The following is a 12,331-nucleotide window of genomic DNA, read 5'->3' as shown; positions in this document are numbered from 1 at the left end:
TCTGCCTGATGTGGCGCAGGGACTGGAACCTGGATGTCCTCCCTCTCAGGTGAGTGCCCTCATCACTGGACTCTGGGGCATTTGAGGGTAAGTCTCTCTCAGTCTCTCCCGTTGAAACTGTTCTACTTTGTACAAATAATTAAATATTCAATTCAAAGGGACTGAAATTCAGGTATCCCCTCACCGCCACCAGGAGGGAGTCCTAACCATGTAGCTATCAAGTCACTCTTTCACTCTCTGGCCCAATGAATATTAACAGAGCTTGAGAGAGACCCACCCTAGAATAGCCAATAGCCTAGCGGTCAGGGTGCAAAACTGGGAGGGAAAGACCTGGGTTCAAGTCCATCCTCCACATCAGTAAGAAGGATTTGAACCTCTAACCTGTAGGATATAGGAGAAAGCGGCAGCACATTCTCCTCAGTTGTTTGAATGCCAGTAGTCCCAAAGTCCCCTTGGGAATGCAGCCCCCTTTGCTTTTATTTTATTTTTAAATGGCTAAAAAGGCCCAAAAATCAAAAGAAAACATTTTGTTCAACCCATAATGATATTTTTTTTGAATTGCCAGGTCTGGTGTTTGTTAAAGATCCCCTGGGAATGAGCTACAGTTTATAGCACAGTTTGGGCATACCTGCTGAAAAAATAACAACAGAAGCTGGTCCAATGAAAGATCTTACCTCACCCGCCTTGTCTCTCTGTGATGCTACAACTGTGCCGACAACAGGGGGTGCAGTTTAAAGATTAAAGGGAAGACAGATGCTGGACTAACCCAGTCCTTAATACAAAAGACCTGGCCAGTCCCAGGTATCCACCAGAGAGCATCGGTGCCAACACTCACCTGTAAGAGGGGATCTGTGTGACTGTCACCAGTGGCATAGATGAACGCCCATCTGCCAGGTCACAGGCTTCCTTTTTGATCTTCTGCTTCAGCTTCACTTTGCTCTTCTTCAGGGATCCCTTGGGGGTGGCGGTGCTGTCTTCCTCCTCTCCTTCCTCCTTTGTGATGTCCTCCTCCCCTTCACTAGTAGCAGTCGTAGACCCTTTTTTCATTGTACCGGATGGGGAATGTGCCCCACAGTAAGCCGTCTTGCGCACCGTGAAAGTTGTGCCGTTGATGCTGGTCTCCCTCATGGGTTCTATCTTCATGAAGAGACCAGCCCGTTGGGCACAGGTGACGTGGAAGGCAGTGTAACAGTTCACCTTATGGCACTGGATAGCAGCTCCCATGCCCTTCTGCTTGCAGATGTAGCAAGTCAGCTTCCAGCGAGCGGGCGGGATGTTGTTTATCCCTTCGATGGGCTCCAAGAACACAGTGTTTGCAAAGCAGACCTCGGGGATCCAGATGGCACAAACAACATGGGCCCAGCGGCCATCACTGGTCTGCTTGAAGGCTCCGCCTTTGTTTGGGCACAGAACACAATCAACCGGGCGAGAAGGGGACTGCAGGCAGCAGCGGCAAAGCCACTGGCCCTCGGGGATGTAGGGTACGCCATAGCACTCCTGGTGCACGGCCAAGTTACAGATGTCACAGAACAGGATGACGTTGCTATTGTGGCACTCATCATCCATGCAGACACAGCAGACAGCGTCCTCATCAATCAGGGACTGCTGGGCCCCGTTGTTGCGGCTCTCCAAGTACGACTCCTTCTCCAACCGATCCACCAGCAGCTCAAAAGCGTCAGCAGAAACTGTCCCGTAGCCATCGTCCTTCCGCTTTTCATTAACCATGTCCAGCCAAGCCAGATCCTCCTCATCCATGTCATACTCCACCTCTGCATCGAGGTCCTCAGGAGGCTTCTCGATGTACCGGTAGTATGCTGCAGGCAGAGGAGGGGCATCTGGCTGGCTGAAGGAGTCCATCACCCGGAAGCTGGGCTGGGGTAAATGGAAAGATGTCCCTGGTGCATGTTTGGAGCATGACTCTTTCTTTTTGCCTTTTGAGGGAGTTTTCTTGGACTTGGAAGGGAACAGGGGCTGTTCACTGTTCTCCTTGTTGCTGTTGCACTCTGTGATATCCTGGGCAGTCAGCTCATCCTCCGTGATGATCTTTAGGGGGTCATAGATGCTGATGCGATGGAGCCGTCCATCAATATCAACCTCCACTATCCGCTGGGCCTGGGCATACGTCAGAGTCTCCCGGGTAGGCGAGCATTTCAGGCTGTAAGGCGAGGGAGAACGTCTCCCCTCGGGGTTCTGCCGGGACCTCCTCCGAGGCTTCCTCATAGCTGCACCTGGAAACCCTGTAACACAACCCAGACAGAGTACAATTTAAGCCAGCAGCACAGGAAAACGTGAACAGCACAGATTCAAAAACTTACTCAGCATGATAGGAGTGAAACATGTCCACTAGAGGCTCAGCTAATTTCAGATTCACTAAAGCACCGAAAGCATTTCCTCCTTCTTTAGATCCAAGGGGGCACACATCCACCAGTGGATAGGGTCTACTATCTCTCCCATTATGTTGTAGCATTGCATTGCAAATCCCCTCCAGGCCCCTGCTCTGTTATCTTTTCAGAGGATTGGCATACCACAGTACAACCAGCTGAGAAAGGCTGGAATGAGTTTGATGGTATTTTGTACTGAGCTAAATGTTGTGCTTTGCCTAGCTCACAGTTAGAACTCCCACCAAATCGAATAACACTTTTTATATCTGATGGCATTGTCCATATATTAATAAGTTCATGCTGCACATGGAATTTTCCTCTATGTTCTTATGCCTGTTGTTATTATTATTTATTTCCCGTAGCACACACAATGTGCTAGATATTTTCCAAACTTAAAAGCAGGCACTGTTCCTGCCCTGTAGACCATGGTACTGTTTTTACTCAACAGCTGCAGCAATACTTCCAAAGTCTGGTGAAAAAAACAGTTGAGAATTCTACAGAAGAGGGTTATATGCCGATATCTGCAAGTAATATCCCACTGCTGACAGAATATATTATGTGAGTTCCAGATATAAGGCTACATTTCAGGAACCAGTCTTTTTTAAGTGGAGCCAGTCATAGTTCCTTTGGTTAAGGTTGCAACCAGCATTTGAATCTGGGTCCTATTTTCAACCCTTCTGTAAAGTAGTCCACAAAAATATTCATTTTGCAAATTCTCACACAGGCTCAGAGGGCTGCATTAGGCAGTGCTGCAAGACAGTGGTTGTGCAATGGGATATGGAAAGGGTTGGAAGAGATTAATCTGGCCAAGTGCTGTTTGAAATTGTCTCATGGCTCTGGAGCACTTCCAGGGTATCTACCAAAAGGGACTAGCACTGAAATAGATTGGTAACCTGGCCTTCAGTAAACACAATTCTTGCTGCAGTCTAGGAATCCAATTTATCCTCGCTTTTTATATTGCAAATAAGCATACATGGATGCAGCATGTCAGAACAGGTGCTTCTTTTAAACAGTCAAAGAAATAAAATAAATTAATAAATAATGGGTATATAATCCCAGACACAGCTCTCAGCCAAAGAGAGTAACATCTACTGCTAAAATACAATACAGAAGCTGATGACTGTTGCCTGTTCATTCATTATGGCACTAGTCTTGTGTCTTGAAAACAATGAAAGGAATTACTGAGAACCAGGGACCTCATCCTCCACCCATGTGCATAATCATCGCTTCAGTGATCCCTTTATACTGAATATCACTAGTTTTTAATGGTAAATGCAGCTCACAATTTGCAAATCAATCTGGATCTGTAATAAACAGACTTCCTGGACCTGTTGGAAACATTAGCCCAAATGGGGAAAAGGGCGGGGGGAAAGTGGACAGACAGAGGAGTTCAATGCATGTGCTGGGGAAAGAGAGCAACATGGAGGCCACTTATTCACTACAGCCAGGAAAAGACTTAATTTTTAGTAGTTATTTTTTAAGTTTTGTGTACGTACGCTGCATAGCCAGTTGTCAAGGACAAGATGCTATTCCAGCACTTACATACCATCATGGCTGGTGCAATATAAATACTATACATAGATTAGAGATATAGATTGTCTTTAACTTAAAAATACCTGGGTGCACTGACTGACCAACACAACTGAGCTGAGCCTGCAATGAAAACTGGTCTCCAGCCTCTCTCTCCACAATGGCAGCTGTTCCCTCTGGAGCACTCTCGAGAGTGTGTAGGTAACTAGCCCTGTGTCTGCCTCCCAACATGCAGAACGGGCCGGAACCCAATAGGAACATGCAGAACGGGGCCCAACTGGCCGAGCAAAGCCAGAGGAAGAATTTAGCAATGTAGCAGGCCAGATGTAAGGACGAAGCATCCATTCCTTCTGCGATTTGGTGGGGTTCTCAAGGAAACACAGTGGGTGACAGAGATTAGGTTTCATTCCCAGGCTCAAGCGCTGACTGGTCAACATGGAATAGGGGATGAGAGAGCAACACGGGAAAGGAGATTTTTTTTTTCCTCTCAAACACTTTTCAAACAGCAAACACAACATGTTAAGGGTGATGATTTTTTAACAGGGAGACAGGACCGTATGCTGGTGCCAGAAGATTCAGTGGGAATTGAGGCAGCTGGAGAGAGGAAAGAAAATGCAGTAACAGAAATGCTATGGAGGAGAGAGGTGGGAAAGAGGCAGGATGGGAACGTTAATAGGGAGCCAGATAAATCACTTGAGAACAGCGGCCGCGCCAGCAACATGAAAAAGAGCTGTGGGAAGAAAGCGGCCAAATCACAGGAAGAAACCCAGAAAGAAAGAGAGAGGAGAGAAAGAAAAACAGAACGTGAAAGCCTCCTGAAAAGATAAGTGGGCTCCTGCTTATCTCTTGCTGCAATGAGGATACACGAAGGCTCTGAACTGCTGCCTCACCCATATTTTATTTAAATATATAAATTCAGCCCTGCTTACAGAATTTGCAGCCATGAAAAAACATTATAAAACGTAATTTGTGTTTAGCCCATTGCATGATTTTTGGTCTATAAAAGGCCTGACCCTGCAAACGTATATTCACAAGAGACAAGAATGAGTAAAGACATGCAGGGATCAGGCCCTACAACAGTAATCAGTTAGTTCTATTGGTGAGGAGTAAACAAGTTCTGGGAATGATGCTTCTAGCCCTGGAGTATTAATATGCCACAGCATGCGGAGTCCAAGTTGCAGCCAGGACTAATGGACTATCATAAAATGTAACCATGGACCTTAAAGCACTAATCAGCAGGTAGTAAAAAATCCAATTTCATTTGTCCCGACTGAGCTTCCGGTTGTCTCAATTTTTCTCCAGGGGGAATTTTGCGCCACTGCACATGCGCAGAATTTATGTCCCCCACAGATTTCTTTGCTTCCCCGCAGAAAAATGACTTTCTGATGGGGAAGTAAAGAAATTATGCAAAAGATCCCCACTTGGGGAATGGAGTTAAGGGAGAAATGAATTCAATCAAGAAGAAAGGGATGTCCACGCAGCAGAGACAAGTTATCCTTAGTCAACTCCCTTCCCAACTTGTCACCTGTAAACCAATGGGAACAGAATGCCCACTGCACATTCCTTTAAATGTTCCTGCCCTCCTTCCCCACTGCAAATCAGCCAGGCTTATAAAGAGTGAACTGGAGAACACACAAGGGAGGGACTGAAACATGGAAAACAAGGATTTCAGAGACACAAGTGAAACTGGAGCCTAAAGAATTTAAATAGGCCCCAAGTTTGGTAAACAGAATTAAATTCCACTACTCATGCCACTAACTGAGCATGCAGTCTCCATGTCCTCAAGACTCTGTTGCAAATACACGCATGCACCCAAACCAATCACAACGTTTACCTCCTACTTAGGCCTATTGAGAAAAGTGGGGTTTCTCTCATCACAATTGGCTGTCATAAAAAACAAGGTTATAAAACATACCATCACTTAATACTATGCAGAAGCATCTAAAAAGTTACTGAAACTACCGCCAATGAGAGCTGAGTGGCTGGGTCAGAGAGGGCAGCTGAACCCAAAAAGTTGTCAGGCTGTCAGCATAACCATGTCTGAAACCTGACTCCAAAACAAGGAAAGAATCTGAAATAGAGCTAGCCAAACACTGCAGTTTTGTCTACATTAGCGAAATTTGCCATTCTAATTCTTTAGTCCTCCCAGCACTTTGTAAAACACCTCATGGTCACGAAAAAATTGCTCCAAAGGGTGTACATGTGTGCCAAAATACTTGCTTTCATCAGGGCTAAGTATTGTAGTGGTCTGTGCTGTTTTAGTCCCAACATGAACAAAGGTAATAGCATAAAGGTTCAAACAGTCCTCCTCTTACTGTCACATGGTACACAGGTGGCTTTTCAAAAAACTCCCATATTGCACTGTTTCTGGGAACTGTGGCGAGGTACCAAGAAAGCACTACAACTGAACCAAATAACATGGCTGTTATGCACACACTGAACCATTTGTGCTTAACTTGTTTCTATCCCACCAGTTCATTCAGGAGCAGTCTGATTCTCAAATGTAAAAGTGGCCTGCAGCAATTCAATTACACAAACAAAAGCCTCTGACAGAGGGGCCAAGTGCTATACTGATTTACATCCATGCAATACTGGATTTACCCCTTCCAGAATTTCAACACTATTTTCCAGTGCCAACACACCCTCCTTCACCAACCCTCCATTCTCATTGTACACTCTTCCTATTCCATTCCACTCCATTCCTGTAACGCCGTCCTTCCCTTCTGCTTCCTTGATGCCATAAAATATTTCTCCTCTCATGCCGTTATGCCACACAATTTAAGGATTCCTAAATCCCATCCCAGTGACACCACTTCACTTTCTACTGGTGTCCTTCTGGAGCCATTCTGCTGTGCTGACAACAAAGTCCTCCTTCCCCAGCACCAGCAGCTCAGTATCTTTTTGCTAATCCATTTCCAGTGCCACCAAGCTTCAATCCTTGCTTAGCTGGTTGCAGGTCTCACCTTTCCTCCACTCCATTTCCAGAGTAACAAGGCCACAACATACTTGCCATCAGCCTACACGCCAGCCATTTGACCCCCTTTCTCTACCTGCAGCCTGGTTCTTCCCCTCCCTCGCCCAACAGAGCTGCCAAAGGGGGTTATAGATTAGCCCCACCACCTCCATCCAGCAGGACTGGAAGGAAGACACTAAGACTTGTACGGGGGGGGGTGATTGGGGGCGAGGGGGTTAAAATGTATGAAACAGTATTGTGTGTGTTTTGTCCGTATTATTGGATCGGTTGATGTGGAGAGAATTAAGTTGGCTTAAGAACGGGTGCCATGGAGTGAGAGTCCCTCAGGGAGTGGTGGTGAGAGTACCAGGGTTCCCCACAGCGAGTAAAGGTGCCATCTGAGTGGGAGCACCACGGAAAACAGAAGGCTGCCCTGGGAGTTGCTGTGTTTTATGACAGATTTGGGTCCTGCCTTGGAGAGGTTCTAATCTGGACACCAGGCCCCTCTGATAAATGTCTTAGGCTGGCCAAGAAGGTTGAACAATGCTGCCATCAGCTGAGGATATGGGGGACTCCAGGCAGGCATGGACTCCAAGAGCTTAGACCCCTCGATTCTTGTGGTGGTGAGCAGGGGCAGCTAAGGCAAAAAGAAAACTCCAGGCACTGACTGAGGCAAAGGTGTAAATCAAGGCCAAGATATCACATCCTGGTTCCTTTGGTTTCACCAAATAATCATGCTCAGGAGAACAAGGCATTGGTGAACAGAAGTAACAGAGCAGGATCCACGCTATCAAATACAGGGTCGGTGGCTAAAGAAGTTAGTACCACCCATGACTTAATAATGGATGAGGCCCCTGACTTTGCATGCAAAATATGAATGGTGCTACAGGATCATTGTTGGCACATTTGACTCCAGTTGTCTGGTTCAGCATGAAACAAAAAGGTATCCAGGAGGAGGTGTTGTGCTTTTTGCATCTGATCTCAAATGCAGGCTGTCTCCCCTAACACAGGTCTGTGTGTGTACACCGTGTGTGAGTTCTGGGAGGGGGCTCCAATGGGGTGAGTGCGGAGGCCCACTGTGGGAAGATCAGGTTCCTCATCACAGTGGCACTAGAGTCACTGATAATGCTTTGTGATTTCAATATCCCCGTAGATGATGGTTCTTCTGGATCATTCCAGAATTTCATGCCATGACAACCATGAAACTGCCCCACATACTTGCAAGCTCCATTCGTAAGGGTGGACATACTCTAGATCTGATGTTTGCGTCAGGGGGAAAAGGTTAGAATGATGGATATTTCCTGTCAGGGGACAACCGCATGCTCCTTCAATCTGAGATCAGGATGCCCCCATCGCACGGGGGAGATGAACATGTTTTGATGGTTTGCCCTAGAGCAGTTCTCAAGCCGTGGGCCGGCTGCGGCCCAATCAGCACACAGCTGTGGCCCACGTGACATCTTCAGGGCCATACGGGTAGTATATATTGTGTGGATGTGGCCCACATAACACACAGAGAGTTGCATATACGGCCCTCAATGGTAAACAGGTTGAGAACCAATGCCCTAGAGGCTGATGGAACCAGCGAGTTTCCAGGAGGTCTTGAGGGAGAAGGCTGTTCTTCCAAAGGACCACTCTGTTGATAGCTCAGTAAGACTTTATAACAATCTTTTTTTCCTCCACTACAGACAGTGACCCCTAAAGACCCTCTCTCTCTGCTGTCTTTGGCTTCACAAATGACGTTGGTGAACTGTGACAGACAAAGCAAAAGGGGAGACTGCTAAAGCATTAGAAGCAGAAGTCTAAAGTAGAGCCTGACTGCTTGTGGCACACACAGCTCTTAAGATCGTATGCCATGGCTGTGCTAAGAAAGGTTTCTTCACTTCCACCATAGCATCTGCAACGTCTCGCACAGCAAAACTGTTCCAAGTGACGGCTGACAGCTTGGTGAATCCTCACTGCCTCCCCTCAGTTGCCAAGTCAAGTTTCTCTTGTGAAGTTTTCATGTTACGTTCCAAACATGAGCAATTTTGTCTGCACTGGGCTATACTATATCTTGAGAGGACACACAGACACACACACACACTGTCTTCTCTGCTGAGTTTCAGCCAGTATTGCTTGCTGAGATTATAGACATGCTGGGTCAGCTTCGTGTCACAACCTGAAATCTGGACTCTTGTCATTCCTGGCAGGTGAACACCAGTGGAAAAACTGGATACATTGTTAATCAAGATTGTCAGTGTTTCCCCAGTGTTGAGGCCCATACTCAAGAAATCAATTCCTGATGTCAACAATCTGGCTATCTATCCACTGCTGTCCCAAGGTTAATTAGGAGGGTAGTGAAAAGGCAATTCTGGCAGTCTGATTCCTTAGATTCTACCCAGTCTTGCTACATAGGCCTGGATATGGGGTAGAAACTACATTGATTATGTTAGCTGCTGATCTCCTGCCTCCTGCTAGTAGTGGACAAAGTGTCCATACTGATTCTTTTAGATCTACCAGAACCCTTTGATACAGCTGACCGTACAATTTTTTGGTTTCTTTTGCAGACATTAGCAGGGATGGATGTAGCTACTCCTGGGCAGCTCCATTCCCATCTTTCTGAGAGAACTCAAAAGACAGCTGAGGGCAACTGTCCCATGTCACAATGGATCTCGTTTGCAGGATGTCACGTGGGTCAACAGAGTCAACTCTTTTGTTCAATGTGTATAAGACACTCCTCAAAGAGGGTAAGGGAGGTGACATGGGCTGCACTGTATTCAGTACACTGATGACATCCAGCCCTACATCTTCATCATGTATGACCCAGAGAGAGCAGCAAAACAAATTATCGAGTGCCTAGATGAACTTGGGACTTGAATGAGAGTTGGTTGGATACAACTCAATCCAGAGAAGACTGAGGGTATGTCTACATTACCTGCCGCATCGGTGGGCAGCGATCGATCCGGGGGGATCTATTTATCGTGTCTAGTCTAGACGTGATAAATCGACCCCCGAGCCCTCTCCTGTCAACTCCTGTACTACAGCGCCACGAGAAGCTCAGGCAGAGAAGACGGGGGAGCGGCAGCAGTCGACTCATCACGGTGAAGACACCACAGTAAGTCGATCTAAGTACGTCAACTGTAGACCAGGGCTGAGATAATGTAGGTGGGCTGGAGAAAGCAGCTGGAATTGTTTGGGGATCTTATTTTAGCACCCCTCATTCACAGAGTCCAACTGCCATTTGCAAAACAGGTGAACCACTTGAAGCTGTTGTTATATCCTGGGCTACTCTGGATAGTCCAGGCAGCAGATGTGGCCAAGAGGGCACTTTTTCCCATCTACACCTGGCAAGACAAGTGCGACGTTTTCTCTCCAAAATGGAGTTTGCCACAGTTTTCCATGCCATGAAAATAAGATTACTGTAATGTGCTCTTCATGGGGCTGAGTGCTAGGACCATTCAGAAGCTGAGGCTGGTACAAAATCCTGCAGCCCATTTATTAAATGGAGTTACATGATGGGAACACATCCGATCAGTGCCCCATGATCTAATGCCTGCATCTGTAACTTTCACTCTATGCATCTGAAGAAGTGAGGTTTTTACCCACAAAAGCTTATGCCCAAATAAATCCATTAGTCTTTAAGGTGCCACCAGACTCCTTGATGATCTGAATTGATTTCCAATAAGCTTCCAGGTGGAATTCAAGGGGTTGGTTTTGCCTACAACCCCCTAAATGGTTTGGGACCTGGTAACCTGAGGGACTGCCTCTCCCTCCATGACATGCTGTTGCAACTGAGATCAGCAGAGATGCTCAGTTTGCTCAGTATGCTCACTTGGATATAAAGAAAAAGAAGCAGCTGGCAGGGCATTCTCTGTGAAAGGTTCTCCGTTTTAGAATTCAGTCCCAACCTTGGTCCACGAGGGCCCAGATTTGTTAACCTTCTGGGCACACTGAAAAGCCAATCTTTTTTCACTCTTCTCTAACACAGTTTAGAAAAACATGGGCCAACATAGATACAGTTATGGGAAGCACCTTGTTTATGTTTGTCTATGTTGTGATTTTTAATTTAATTTTCCAGAGCACTCGACAGGCACCTATCAATAAATCAATAAATGCCACAAAGAAATAATCCTCAGTGTCTTCAAGTCACACTTCACTTATGCTTCATCTTGCCACCATACTGCATTATTTTCTCATGCCAACCAGACTTAACAACAGCCATGCCCCTGCCCACCTACTCACACTCCTTCCACAGTGCTCAGGCTTTTTACATGCCTACCAGACCCATGTCCAGCAAGCCCCACTCTTTCCCAGGGACAAAACACACATCATATTTGCAGATGGCTTGGACACTTCTGCCCTCATGCCTGTACTGAAACATACAAGGAATTGTGTTTGGGCTCAGCAGAGGCTCAATACAACTGCATGCCTTACATTTGTGTCAGAGCATACAGTGAGTTTTATCAAGTCTCATCAGATGCCCAGCATAGGTAACCACCATGCCAGTGACAGTGCATGCAGAGAGTTGAGTCAGGCCTTAACTCAGGGGGATTAAGATCTATGCCAGTAATTGTGAAGATGTTACAATATCATGGTGAGGATAGTGATTACATTGATCTCTCTCACTTTTCAGCAGGAGATGGTGCAAGCGAGATGTTAGGTCAAACCACTGGAAAGCACGTGCAATGAGCTGCAGCAGGTGTTAGCAGGGGTGATCTCTGCCCATTGTGAGAATGGAGCATGCCATGGGTGGTATCAGGTCTCTGTAGGAAAGCCTTGGTCTCAGGATGGGTTTGGTGCATGTAGAGAAGAGTGGCAGACCTCACTATGGGGGTCCTCTAGACTCCCAAACCAGGGCTAGTGTGCTTGCAGTGAGTCACGTCAGGCTTCACCAGGAGAATCTCTGCTCCCATGGTGGGGATAGTGTAGGCAGTGACCCGAGTCAGACCTCAGTAAGGACACCACTAAGGGGGAAATGTTGCATGCAATGAGCTGTGCCAGCTGTCAGCAGAGGAGACTTTCTTAGGGAGGATGATACAAGCAGTAAACTTTGTCAGGCAACACATGATGCAGGCAATGAGCTGTCTCAAGACTCAGCACTGGATGGTGCATACAACAAGCTGTCAGACCTCAGCAAGGAGCCTCTCTCAGGAGAATGGTACATGCAATAAGCTGTATCAGGCCTGAGCAAGCAACTCTCACCGGGGATGGAGTATGCCAATGAGCCATGTCAGGTCTCAACAGAAAAGATCCTCTTACGGAGGATAGTGCAAGCAGTGAACTTTGTCAGGCAACAGATGATGCATGCAATAAGCTCCCAGGACTCAGCAGGGAGCCTCTCTCACGGGATGGTGCATGCAATGAGATGTGTAAGGACTTAGGAGAGAGCTCCTCTCAGAGGTCTGATGCATGCAGTGAGCTGTGCCAGGTCTCAGCAGGGTGCTCCCCCCAAGACTGAGGTGGGTCAGCCCATGGCAGGGGGATGGTG

At 46.8% G+C, this 12,331-nt stretch overlaps 1 protein-coding gene across 4 annotated transcripts in view; it reads right to left on the bottom strand.

The window, feature by feature from the left end:
• Window positions 1-12,331, bottom strand: part of BRPF3 (bromodomain and PHD finger containing 3) — a 44,767-nt gene that overhangs the window by 31,793 nt on the left and 643 nt on the right. For all 4 annotated transcript variants that reach the window (XM_026659173.1, XM_026659174.1, XM_026659175.1 and 1 more), the window contains exon 2: window positions 836-2,237. In XM_026659173.1, the coding sequence (XP_026514958.1) occupies window positions 836-2,220 (1,385 nt within the window). In that variant the 5' untranslated portion in view covers window positions 2,221-2,237. The remainder of the gene's footprint in view (window positions 1-835; window positions 2,238-12,331) is intronic.

This window comes from Terrapene carolina, unplaced genomic scaffold (genome assembly GCF_002925995.2).
Source record: "Terrapene carolina triunguis isolate 2854851 unplaced genomic scaffold, T_m_triunguis-2.0 Scaffold604, whole genome shotgun sequence".
Lineage (NCBI taxonomy): Eukaryota > Metazoa > Chordata > Testudines > Emydidae > Terrapene > Terrapene triunguis.
The sequence above is the reverse complement of the archived record's forward strand: the minus strand, read 5'-3'. Positions and strand labels throughout refer to the sequence as shown.